General features: G+C 34.3%; 1 protein-coding gene across 1 annotated transcript in view; it reads right to left on the minus strand.

Annotated features, from left to right (window-relative positions):
• CNTLN (centlein) overlaps window positions 1–14,522 on the minus strand; it is a 193,754-nt gene that overhangs the window by 52,596 nt on the left and 126,636 nt on the right. Inside the window, 5 exon segments of the mRNA XM_058044544.1 lie at window positions 3,978–4,164; window positions 4,517–4,645; window positions 6,245–6,371; window positions 7,994–8,091; window positions 11,348–11,512. Coding sequence (XP_057900527.1) covers window positions 3,978–4,164; window positions 4,517–4,645; window positions 6,245–6,371; window positions 7,994–8,091; window positions 11,348–11,512 — 706 coding nt within the window.

Consider the following 14,522-nt stretch of genomic DNA (forward strand, 5'->3'; position numbering starts at 1 on the left):
ATGTTTAATAATCAAGTTTAGTTCTGGTCGTTACAGAATTCTAAAAAGCACCTACATTTTATGATTTATTTTTCAGATCGACTACATTAACTAATCCATTCAACATACTTTTGCATTTAACATATTTTTGATACTGCATAGGCTATTTTTTTAATCTGAGCAGCTCAGTAGTAGATCACACTTCCTTAAAAAAAGGTATATTAAAACAAATAGTAACCTTTATAAACTGACTTGTACTACTTTCCAGAAAAAAACCAGATTTACTCAATACAGGTTGCTTTCCATAAAGGTACTCTAACAAGTGTAACTATATTCCCATGCTTCAATACTTTAATTTCTTATCAGTCTTTTATTCAGAAATGAGGTCAGATTAATGATCATACAATACTGAATTTTCTGCATATTGACTCAATATTATCATTCCTTTAGACTCTAGGCAGTGTTTTAATATATATGCACTAACTTTGAATACTTATTCAAAATGAGTACCAGTAAGAATATTTCTTAACAGAGGAATATTTCTTAACCAGCTCTATAAAGTGGTAAGCTATAAAAATTCTTAATCCAAAAATCCTGCTTCTTTCTAGAAAATGTTAAAAATCTTCTCTTGGCTACTAATAGATTAAGGATGTTGCAGCATCTTCATTCCGGACACATTCCTACTTCATTCCAGACACAAACCAGAAGTATCTATTTTATCATATTAATTTTATTTACTTTATATTTTTATTCACTCTGTCTTTACACAGTTACAAATCTGTTTTAGCTAATAATAGATTATATCTCCCCCATAATAGCTACCTTAGTAGTAGTACATTTGTAAATCTTGCCTGTTTACTGCAGTTCTTGGCCTTGCGACCCAGAGATTTCCTCTTGACTTCTTCAGCATCTTATTCATCTTTTATATTCCATTGGAGCTTATATTTTCAGGTTATTATCTATAATCCACTTTCCACTTTGTTTATGTTTCCATTTCTTTCTAAATATTTTGCTCTCTTTCCTACCAAAATGAGAGATATTTATAATGAGTTACCATCTAATTATGAAACAGTGGTTTTTTGTTACTTAATAAAATACTCTTACAGTCCACAGTTTCTATTTATATTTCCTACTAGCCTACATCTTCCTCATAACAGCTTTGGAAAAATGAACTGCTCTGAATTAACCTATTTCAGGTGCTCCGTTGGTTCCCTCTGAAAGTCATTCTGCACAAAATGCCTGATTCCTATCCCACACTCCAACAAAAATAAATCCAATAGTCCCTTGAAACATACTGGATACAGCAACCTTTGTTTACAAGCATTCCTTTCAATATTTTTGGAAACTAATGATTTTAGCTTATTGTGTAAGCATCCCAAATTGGGGTGACCACGGCAATGCAAAATTTTGTTACATTCCATTACAAATATGTGCTTAATTAGTAAGTCATCACATCCTCCACAGTGATTCACTGGTGTATATCAGATTTCTACCACAAACCTCTTCCCTAGGTTTTGTAACTTATTATCTTGACCCAAATAGATCCAGGACCCTGTGGTTCTGTATTATCAATAACCTTAAAAGCAAGTAACACTGACTGCTGTAAACACTCACACTCTTCTCTGAAGTTACCCTCTTCTCCCATTTATAGCTGTAACTAGCAGCAACTTAATTAGCAATTCAGAAACAATTTAATTGTTGGATGTTAAAAAAAACTCTACATAATGTCACAAGAGATGTGGAATGGGTAGAAAAAGTAACTGCATTCAGTTTAAGAATGAGGAGAAAATCACACTTGCACTCTAAAAACCAAGAAAAACCTATGAAGTGACCAGAATAGCAGACAAAGATTAGAGGATCATATAATTTTGTTAACCTAAGTGATATATATATATAGGTGAAACTTGATCTCTATATAGAAAAAACTATTTGAATTACTGGAACTGGAGTGAGCATCAAGGTCAAGGGACAAAAACCTGACAGCTATCCAGGAGAAAAGAAATGAGGCAGACCAGACTTCAAAAGAAGAGCTGTATTCTACTGCTACTTATTACAGTATGTATTATCACAATATCTCATTATAACAGCAGATACATAAGAGATATTTTAACAAGATTTATGTCATATTCTGCATAATTCCACTGAATTGCTAAGGATTTTACTATTTTATGGTGGTATATTGTTAATAAAATCTGATTTTAGCACCCAACTAAACAAAGTAGTTTACTTATAGACACTATCTTTCTTTTAAAAAAATTGTTCTGCAGAGGAACAGCAATCAGCAAAACTGTTACTTGAAATATGCATGCATATTCTTTCTATTCGAGCAATTTTTTTTTTTTTTACATTTTTCACATCTAGTGTAACCACAAAAGTGCTAATGAATATTCGTGGTAATTAACAACAAAGCTGTCATCTCCTTCAACAATTAATGAAGTTAAGATAATAGTTGCTAATAGATCTTGCTCACTGCTTTTACCTCTGAGAACAGAAGATCTTTTACTTTCTCATTTTCTTATTTTTTAAAAACTTTTCATTATGGAACTATGTAAAATATTGATAGCATGATTTTTTTATCTCCCTATCTCTGTAACTGCTACTTTCACTTTATTCAGTGAAAACATTCCAAAGCTCATAGCAGGCTGAATGGAGACTGAATTGCTTCTCTCCATCATCAGTGACAATGGAGTACCTAATTAAAAATAATAGATAATACATTAGATTAATTCAGGATTTTCCATATTTAGCCAAAAATAAGCATGCAGCTGTGGAAAGAGCACCTGTATCTTCCTCTTAGAGTAAGCATTCAGTATTAGAAGAAACTCATGAAAATTTATAGTCTGTTCAAGAATAGGCAGCATATTTCTGAATGAACAGGCATAATTATCAGTTTTATACCTCTTTTTCAATGGTTACATCAAAAGGCAAACAGAAAATATTAATCACTGTAATAGTAAACTTTAAAAATAAAATATCTAGTTTTTTAAATAACAGAGACTTTTTCATGAAAACCAATCATTATTTTCACCTTGGATAAGTTAGCTTATGAATTACTTGAATTTTGGATTCTAAAGCAATATTGAACATTGTTCAGTCTTTTTTCATAAGGAAATTTATATGAACTTAGCAACAGAGCTGAACATGGGATGATTTCAAATGCTAAAGGTCTGAACACTGCCACGTAGAGTGACTTTATATGCTTTCTTTTTCCAGTGCATCAAAATACCATTACTCTTTACTTTGAATGCTTCAGCCTTGCTCAAACATATCTGAAAGCAGCTCAGTTCTACATAATCCAGGAGCAGTAGAGAAGTAGCTGATTCATCGGCTAATAAACAATAGCCTTCTTTGAAAGTTGGTATACATTAATAAAATCACACAATATTCTGAGTTGGAGGAAACCCGCAAAGATCCTCAAGTCCAACTCCTGGCCCTGATCAGCACCATCCCCAGGTGTCACACCATGTGCCCAAGAGCATTGTTCAAACCTTTCCTGAAGTCTATTAGGCTGATGTTGTGAACATTTCCCTGGAAGGAATATAAGGAAACAATGTTCTACATACTGTCCTTAAAACTGCTTTCCATTTTGCAACATAGAGGCTTCCTTATATAGTATTTCTAAAACAAGAAGCACATGCATATGGAAAAGGCAGTAATTCACAATAATCAATAGATATGAATTATTATGTTAAACATGTTGGGAATTTATTTGCTGCAAAATAATCTGATACAAAACTAAGCACTTTCTTTTGGGACCAAGTATATGTCAGCCATATATAAAAAGATGACCAATAAGAGTTATGGAAGTATTTGAAAGTCTGGGAGAGAGGTAGTGATTCTTTCTCCTTATTCAGACCTGACACCAGAACACTGCAGCAACTACAAACACTGTTCTGGAACAGGGAGTGCATCCAACCCTTGCTTAATCATTTACATTTTGCTTTCCATCAAAAGTACCTTTGCTAAGGTGAACACTCAAAAGAAAAACAACATTCAATCCTTCACAAATGTCTTGAACTCTTCTACTTTGTCACTAGTGAGCAGCAGCTCCTTCTGCATAGTTTCCAAAGCCTGTGTACTCTGCTTAGTCAAGCCATGTAGTTGTTGAGATGCAGCAGATTCAAGCTCAGTCATAGTATATTCAATCTCAATCACTTTTCTCTGCAGTTTAGTAATCTTGAGATCCTGAAAAACATCCACAGAGACACAGCAATGGTATGATAAAAGCTGATGGGGAGGTATGGCAGATTACAAACGAATGAACAACCAACCTCCTACACCATGGGTGACATCACAGAATATTTCACTTGCAACACATAGTATGTAATTTCATGGCAAAAAGTAATTTCATTTTCATTCATTATGTCCATATAAATTTCAGAAGTGTGACTGAATTACATCAGAGAAACAGATTACAATTATTCTGTTATTTTCCCCCCTTCTGTACTGAAAGTTTAAGCTGATGACCTTGCAACTTTTCATTTTAAAGTAAGTATGGAAAAGTTCCACAGTGGAGCCATCAAAACTCTAATTATACCTTTTTCTCCAAATCATCCTTGGCTTTGTGATACATCTGCTCATACCGAGACGTCTCCTTCATAGCTACATTAAACCTTTGTTCCATTGCGTCAATGGAAGCTTTTTTGTCATCAGCCAGTGCCTTCACCTGAAATAATGAAAGGCCAAGAGCACTGACTATCAAGATAGAAAACTTCAAAATTTGAATAAAATCAGAGCTAAGCATACCTATATTACATAAAAATATACAACTATATTACTGAAGTATCTTTTTCCAAAATTGCAAACTTTAATAAATCTCTACTGTTTATCCAGTAGAGATCAGTTCACACACAACCTTGTTACATAAAGTTTTGACTGGCATTAAATATAAAGAAAAGCTGAGAGCTATTTGTTCATACATATTTTAGACTCACAGTACTTGCAAAAGGGAGTAAACTACAATTTTCACTAATTTCTTTTTGTTTGTCAGAGATAAACACAGAAATTCAAACTCAGCTGAGAAAAAAAATTGTCTATATGTTAATAGTCTGTAAAGCCCCTTAGATAATGAATAACTAATGCAAACACTGACTGGGGGTAAAAATGAAAAAAACCCCAATGCTCCTAAAAATTGTTTAGCTTTCCTACAGTGGTAATCACAAAGTTTTCCTGACAATATTGAGTAACAGGGAATTACTTTGATCTTTTGCTGAAGATAATGTAAAATTTATCAAGCTGATTTTCCACATGGAATAATCAAAATAATGTATGGAATCTGATTCTTTGGAAATGAAGTGCTTCAAATACTCAAAGTAAAGCACTAAACCACATAATTTCATGCTAAATCTTTTATCCAAAACCAAAACCAGGTATTTTTCTCATGTCATACCTTAGCTCCCTTGCTTACTTAACATTCTCACTTTCTGGCTGTGGACTTCTTAATAACACCTTAAATTTAGCATGGAGGGTTTATACATTAGCTCTCTTTGGAGCTGAAAATGCTGTATGACTGCAAGCAGGAGTAGTGCTTGTGTCACTCAGCAAGCACTTGCACTCTAGGCAAACAAAAGCAAACTGGCTGGTTGTTCATGTCTATTTTGGGGTCATAAGCTGCACAACCTGTTAGACAACCAAATATCATGATCTTTTCCTGGCATTGAAGGCCAAAGTGCAGCACATCAGTTGGATAACAGAAAGATGCTAAATCATGTACAAATTCTCTTACCTTCAGTGAAATCATCCTAAAATTTTGCAGGAGAAAATAATTTGCTATAGAAGTCAAGCACTACCTACACAGTTAGAATTACTTAAGCTAAGAACTGTGAATCATTCATAACACTGTAGTAGAAAATAAATTAACATATTAAAGCATTTAACTACTATAGCCAGAAGAGATGCATGGACTTCATTAGCATATGTCATGTAAAATCACCCTTGTTTCAGGTCTACTATATTTTATGAACTTAGAGTGCATAAAACTAAATCCACTACTTACAGCATATCCTTGCAACTGTGTGTTCTGAATACTTTAATATTTAATTACACCTATAACAAAGATAAATGAAATTATGCTGAATCCATTCAAGCTATCACCATATACTGATTTCATACAAATTATAGTGGAGGGAATTACACCCTTCAATTAACTGTATGTTCTTTGCTTTAAGCAATATATTGATTTAATATGTATAGTGTGTTGAAACAACTTCTGCAAATCCACCAGCTTCTGTTTTTTTGAAAACTAGGAATAGCAAGAAAGAAGTACCTTTCTCTCAAGACTTTCCAATATTTAATTTGAGATTTTCTCATTTTTTTGATTTGCTTTTAGGCAAGACTTTAAGTCTTCTATAAAGTGTCTTTTCATAGTAAAGTCCCTCTCCAACTCAGATATTCTGCAGAGGAAGAAGTTGGACTGCATATCACTGCAACTAAAAGGTATAAAGGCAGTAGACAATCTACCTGTAGCATTACAGTACTTTCAAAAATGAAAGCTGAGGCAGTTCTTGCAATTTACTTGGTTCTCAAGTACGAAACCCAGTTTTAATCTCTTATTAACAGATCTTTTTCTAAATATGCAATATATTTGTGATTTGATTTTTGCTTGTCTGAACTGAAATCACAGTAACACTGAAACTATTATCAAAAAAAGGGAAAACAAACCCGCTGAGCCCGCAAAATTCAATTAATTAAATTCCTTTGATGTCTCAATAATTCAAACACTATTTTTTGCAATATTATTTTCAAAAGAAAGTGAAATGGGGAAGACTCCTTTCCTCCAGCTGAGTAATACACAGAAATAGTTGAAAAATCCCTATCAGATGAGATAAAATGCAAAACCTAGAAATAACATCAGCTTTTGTCAGAAACTTCTTGTAAAACCTGCAAAACTCTCGTGTACTAAAAAGTAACCTTTGTTCAATGAGAAAATTATGCCCTATACAATGCTTCCACCAATATAACACAAATTAATATTTTAAATATAGACATAAGCAATACCTAAATATGTCCAGATATCTGGATTTTTTTCCAATGAAAACAAAATGAATGGCAGTATATTCAGGAATATAACACTCTTAATACAATGTCAATATTGTATTTTTAAAAAACCCCAGGAATACAATGCATCTAAAAATTTCTTTGATCTATTTCACCTTTATACTCTTACTGCTATTTTGGTTATTATATTTTACTGCTTATAAAGGAACAATATCTATTTTATAAAGAAAGCATGCTATCCAAGAACTATTTTAAATTTGGAATCTTACGGTGGAAAAATTCACTTTGAAACAGAAAATAAACCAATCTACAATGTAATAATTTTTAGGGCTCTCTATATTTTAAATGAACTATTTTCAGATAAAAAAACTGCATTCTTTCTTCAATTAAAAAATCTGCAGGGTTAGAGAAGTTAAAACCTTGGGCAGATAAGAAATTCAGGTACACACAGCTTTTTTTATAGTTGATATGGTAATATATTTGAAGAACAGCATCATATCAGTTAGTGTAGGTAGAGTAAAAATATCAATTGCATATTTGACAATCTATGAATTTCAAAATGAATAACAGACCTGAATCAATTCAAATAGAAACAAATACAACTGTCCTTTTGAACTTTTTTATGAATATAAGACTAGCTATTTAATCTTATTTAAGCATCTGAACCTTGACATGTCTCTTAGCCCCTAGGCAAGGAATTACGGAATTTGAAAGACTGCGTTTAACAGCGCTGAGGAATTCATTTCGACTCACACAAAGGATAAAACAGCCTGAGTTCCAACTTAAGGTGTTCTTACTGCCATACAGACACTGTGCCTAGCTGCATCAGTTTATAAAAACCGCAATTTAAGCATAAGCTGCTCCGGTTCCAGAAAGGTCCCCGTATCGCTGTGCGGGGCTGCAGCGAGAAGGACGCGCCGCTCTCCCGAGGACAGGACCGAGGGGCCGCCGGCGCTGCGGCGATTTCGCAGCCGACACTGGGTGGCACCAGACACAACGGAGAGAGGAGGCACCGCGCTCCGCTCGCCGCTCACGAGTCCGTCCTTCTTTCGCCTGGACTCGTTTGTTCAGCGACTTAATGGTGGTCGATTGCTTAGCGATCTCAGCGTTCGAATTCTATATTGAAAAATATTAAAATATAGATGGAGTAGACCGAATGTGATCACAGACGACAGTAAATTTTGGAAAAAATTATCTGAGTAAATTTCCATATATTTTATGAAGATTCTTAGAAATTAGCTGGTATAAAAGGAGTGTTCTTACTTCCTAGAAACACTTAAGCTGAACTACATTCCTTGGAAAATTTGATGAAAATCAGTACATTTCCATTGTTCTAATAATGTATGGCTACTAGATGTTCTCGGGGACACTTGCAAGCGCCAATCAGGAAGGCATTTTCTCTTGCATAGCACGGTCAGAATAAAATGTAACAGAAGAGAAGCAGAATTGGATCTTCATTTGAACTATATCTTTGTATGCACACTACTACAGCACAAGTAATTACATCTATACAGAAAGAATGTCCAGTAATTCCTTTCATTTTAAGTATTAAGAAATACAAGACTATTTACAAGAGTGGTTGCTCTTATGTCTCCTGAAATTCAAAGCACAAGACAAAGACATTTCCATTTGTCTGTACCAACACAAATTCTACATTTCAATAACAACTAGGTATGATCATGATCCTAATTTTCAGGCACATGTCATTCCAGTGAAGGACATTTATACAGTTGTTGGCCATTCCTCATTTATATATAATAAGAAAAAAAGTGCTTTTATTCCTCCAGGCAATTACACATATCATCTACCCAAGATCTAAATGCAGAAAAACTGAATCATTCTACCGGGAAAAAAAAAAAAAGAAATTTACCAAGTAGCCATCTCAGCAATCTGACCATATGCATTGAATGCCATTGTTGAAATAGCAGTTCAAACGCCCATAGAGATATTTCAGAACTCCAAAAGGTGTTGCCAAAAGATACATATTAAGCATATGCACCAAGTATGTATCTGCATATATGTATATGGATTTAGCCACTGTACTACAGCTTGTTACTCACTATGTATAAACAATAAGGAAACAGATCAGACATGCTGTAAACAATGATACTTCAGGAGAATTTTTCTGCTCGGTGCAGAATTGTAATGCCTATTAACATTAATGGGAGTATTGCACATAACTCTGTGCACCTCAAGGGGAGTATATATTCTTGTGTGCATAGTTAGATGTAAAATATTGTTCTTAATAACTTGTCTAGTCTATTTACTATTATTATAATGTGAGGTATAACCAGAAAATTGTTAAAATGTGGTATGCTAGCAGAATATTCCTGAGTTTCCTGAGACCTGTTTGTGGGGCTTGAGTTCCATTAGTGTAAAGTAGAGCACCCAGTTGCGTGGTTTCCACACCAGACATGAACTTGAATACTTAGGTGGGCCTCTGCACACATTCAGAGGCAAAGACATATGCTTACGGTATTTTGCTTCTGAACTCACCACCCACACTTAACACATTTCTTCCTGTTGGCAAAGATACAAGGAGTCATTACATACAATGTAAACAAGCACTGCAAAGACAGTGCTAAGGAAAAAAAATTAACCAGCAAGGCCAGGTACTTGGACACTTGAGCTACAATGAAGGCTTTTGCTGCTTAGACATTCAGATATTCAGGAGAATAACTATGTGTCTCATCTTTAAGTCAGCTAGAAAGCCTGGAACAATAATTGAAAACCCTTTGTCAAATTCTTCTGCTAAGAAATGGCTTGCAGGATTTAAACTAGCTTTAAATAAAGTTAAGAATTTCAGAAACTTGATTTAAGTAGTTTTTGAGCTCTTAATATTCAAAACTCTCATCCAATTCAGAAAACAGTGAATTTACTCTACTACATACATTTGGGGGTCACAGACTATCTCCATCCCAAATATAGTTTTGCATACATGATTTATTTTTTTCATTAAAAATTGAATATATCTTTAAGAAGGAATTAAAAGTCATGCTAGTATTTTTGATATCAGATTTATATATGTTTGCTAAATATTTCCTCTGCTGCAGAAACAAAAAAACCTTTGATTTTTCAGCAATTTATTTTGCTGTTCACATTTGGCAGACAAACAAAGTAGGCTTCTAGCACGGGTGTTACTCTTAAACTGTTTTAAAAAATAAATCCCCATTTTTTAATTTTTCCTACCTGCATAGATCAATTGACTGCTAGGTTTCTGGATAATGGATAATGAAGATACTCATCTAAAAGGTACAACCCTAATTAATAGCAACAGAAGCAGATTATTTAATCCCAAAACTAAAAACAATACTCAAGAAGACAGTGTGTATGGTTTTAAGACCTCTTTCTCATAATTAAAGCAGATCAATTTATGTGCCTTTTCATGGCTACTCCCTGCTGGCCTCATCTCTTTATCAATGTGACCTACCTTTACTAATCCCTGAATTTAGATGTTACGCATCCAGTGTGCAATAGCCACGATCTGTAATACCATGATTACCATCAACAGCTCAGAGGTCTGAGCATTACCCACACCTCCTGTGCTAGCACAGCTAATCCAGCATTTAGAGTCAGCTACGCTGACCATGTAACAGAGCCTTTTCTCCTAGCTGATCCTTTGGCAGACTTCTTGCTACTGTCGAGTTTCTTCTAGCAGCACGAAGCTGCACCATTTTGACCTTTTCTCTTTCCTCCACTATTTAACAGAAAACAATTGGAAAAAAAAACTTGAAGACATACTGTTGCAAATATATTTCCTCCAGAGAGAAGAGAAGAAGAATTAATATGTTTGAGCCAGGCCACCTGCTGAGAAAGCTTTCAGAACAACACAGTCAAGTCTCTGCATCATTCACATGCAACAAAATCACCCAAGAATGAAAAGTGAAATCATCAACCAGTCAGTATTTCCTAGCAGCTAATCTACACAAATACAAAATAATTAAAAAGTCTCTCTGAAGACAAAGACACCACTGACACACACACAACACTGCTGCTGCATTACCTCAAATTCTTTGCTCCACTTTCACATATAGCTATTGCTTTTCTCCTTCTTAGATGAAGAAAGGAATCAACTGAATTCTCATTAAACCAATTTCACAGCACCTTCCAACAAGATCTCCTTAATCATTGTGTGAAAACCCAGGCTCCTTGTTTGGCCTATTTGATTTGCAGAAATTGTTTTAGAACTTTTAGTTCTGTCTATGAATACATTTCTACTTACCATCAAAGGCAATCTAACACCTAAGCTGCTAATCATTGGCTATGATATACAAATGATAGGCATATGGGAGTATAGGTATGCCTGCTTGACCCAGTTATGAACTACTGCTCATACAAATTATCCTCAGCACTAGATAATCTGTTCTGTCACCTTTAGTTTGCACTGCAGCTGTTTCATCTCTAAATCAATGTTCTTTGAAGGAGCTGGTGCGGCTTTACTCTTGTCAGCAGTTTGAGACAGATGTTCTCTCAACTTTAATTTTCCTTGTAGATCTTCCTTCTCCTGTTGCCACTTGGCCATGTTGGAGGTCAAAATCTGTTTTACAAAGAGAATAAACAATCACAATTTCATCCTAGAAACATTTCTGCTTGATTATATGAAATGCTTCTCCAGTTCAGCATTCAAGAGGAATGCAACTGTACATATCACCCGTAATTTTATTGCATGGCTGTTGGTTGAATTCTCTAGTACAGGCAAAGATCAAATCTGGCAGCAAAAAAGAAATATACTACCATTGGAAACAAGCAATTATTTTAAAATTATAGGCAAAATAATTCAATTTTGATTGAATATGTTGCAGTTTTAACTACAACAAACAAAAATTATCATATGAAATTGTAATAGCAGTTACTGTTGAAACAAGTTTACCTAGAGCCTTCCTGGAATTCAGCAATTATTTCTACACAGAATATGAATACCATGGTGTCTTAGATACCAATGTGAATTCAGGGTAGTTAAAAGTCCAATCTGTTATAATGGTGACCACTGTAAGCTCACTTCAATCGCTGTGTTGACAACTGCTATAAAGCATACACCCTTCTCTTGGCTTTTGTTTTGATATTTGTAGGGCTTGTAGAGGTTAAAGCAAAGTGGACCAGCTGCACTATCTATCTCCTGGTTGGCTGGTCTTTACCTATGTGTTATTTCATCCCTTTCAATATATGCACCATAGCCAGAGAACTGCACATTCCATAACCTTGACTCTAGGGCTGAAGTACTTAAGTGGTAAAAGACAAGCTGGAGCAGGACAGGATAACAGATGTTAGTTGTTTATTCCACTGGGTAGGTCTTACCACCCTATACTGCAGCCAAAATGCTTCTCACTTAGCAACATAAATGCTAAGTCCAATTAGCAGACGAGCCTTGTAAGGGATTTAGTTCAAACAAATATCATGCAAACAAACTCTCAGTCTTGTTGCACTTGACCGACAAGACTGATTCAATCTTTGTACCAATATATTTCACATTACTCCTTTCAGAAGTAATGTTTTAAATAATTGCTTTAATTTAAATAATATTGAATGTTGTTCTGCAAAAAGGGGAACAGAAATAATCTTCATGCTAGTGATTAACTTTCACAAAACTGTAGTCAGCTGAAAGCCAACAATGGCCTAACAGCTCTCTGCTGCTTACAAGGGTTATTAAAATGCTATCTTATTATTCCATGTAAGACTGTAATACAGTAGCTTAACATAAGAAACAATTGTACAAAGTGGTATGGAAATACCTCAAAATGAAAAAAAACCCCTTACTTTGTGAAGAATCCTGATCAGTAGCATGAGAAGATACATGACAGCTTGAAATAATTAAATATGTGCTTGATTATATGCTGATGCCAAACGAAATACCCAACCATAAATAAAAAAAACCCCCAAACATTAAAAACCCCAAACCCCCAAAAAAATTCACAAAAAAACCCACTCCTAAAATCAAATAAAAAAATTCACAAAAAAAGGTGAAAGTTAAGTATTCTATTCTCAAGCAGTTTATGATTTAATTTACAAATTAGATTTTATACAGCTTGATATCATTAGGAAAAAAAATCATATACATTTGTTTATAAAAACATACACTCACATGACTATAATCTGAAGATCATATATACAGATAAAAGAGAGCCACAGTAATTCCCATTATGAATGAGAAAAGAATGCTTGTATATTTTGCATTACCCTAAAAAAATATCATCGGTACAAGGAAAATTCATTTGGTATTTAAAGTTAAAAATCTAACAGTATTTATTTCACATTCACCAAGTGCACTTATTAAAGTCGGTGGTCATTTTACATATGTATCCGAGGTAAGTGCTGTTCTTAGTAAAGGAGTTAATCTTTCCATTCCTGTGTGTGTCTGCTGTCATTATGAAACAAGAGAGCAATATTGTATTTTCTAATTGACTATTCCTTAATCTGATATTCTCATAATTACTACATTTGCAGAGTAAAAGACAAAATATGGACCATTTCAATAAGAAAAACCAGCAGTAATACAGAAGAACATAGTATAGAAAAATATGAAGATTATGTTAATTTGTCCAGTATAACCAATATTTCTACATGCAGAATTTCATGATTCAGTGTCTCTATAATAAATTATTCATAAAAAGAAAAGAAAAAAAACCATAGCTAGATCAATATCTCTGTTCAAAATTAGAAATGCCCGTATCTGCCCAAGATAGCTCATGACTCTCAGAAGTTTCTTAGGCTACTGCTGCTGACAATATGCATCAGTTCTAAAACAACATGAATTGCACTGGCTACATTCTCAAAAATTATAGCAAATACATTCAAAAAAAAAAGGTCTTCAAGGGACAGGTACTAAAGATGACAGTTGGTTAGAGAAACTACTTAAGGAAGTAGAAAAAAAGATTTTAAAATAAGAATCTACATAAATTCAGAAACAGCATAAGAAATATGGATGGAGTCAAGGTAGCATATGATGTACAAGGGTCCAACTCGCAAAAGCAGACAGGCATGCAATTGCAATCAGACATTTCACATAACCTGTCTTTTAATACTGCTGTAGATATTGTAAAAGTACTACAGAATTGATAATTCTACTGCATTATTCTTTTATTTTTAATCTATTGAACAGTTATGAGAAAATCCTATCTAAATCCATGTGGGATGCAAAAAAACAGCCCCCCTGCCCTATGAAGAGATTTATGTCTAAAAGATATTCCTTGCATTTACTTAGGAAACAAGTTCATTACCCTAGTGTTCTTCACCACTGCCTATTCTTTAGGTCAAGTTTTTAATTATTTTTTTCTTTTTCACACACAACAAAAGTTTTGTGCGTGCGCTACCACGGACACAAATCCTGAATGACAGAGAAAAAAGAATTTACTCCAGGGGAAGAGGTCACCAGGATGAAAGGTAGAAGAATCTTAAACATCAGCTGGACCAGATGTTGGTAAAGGGAGCCTACTGCTGTTCCTCTATGATGTAGCGGCCTTTGTCTGCTGCACCTCCTCCAGAGTGTTTTTGGCTTAACAGATGTTTATAGGTTCAATACTTTAACATCCATCTATCTTAATCTCCTTGCT

Source organism: Melospiza georgiana, chromosome Z, assembly GCF_028018845.1.
Source record: "Melospiza georgiana isolate bMelGeo1 chromosome Z, bMelGeo1.pri, whole genome shotgun sequence".
NCBI lineage: Eukaryota > Metazoa > Chordata > Aves > Passeriformes > Passerellidae > Melospiza > Melospiza georgiana.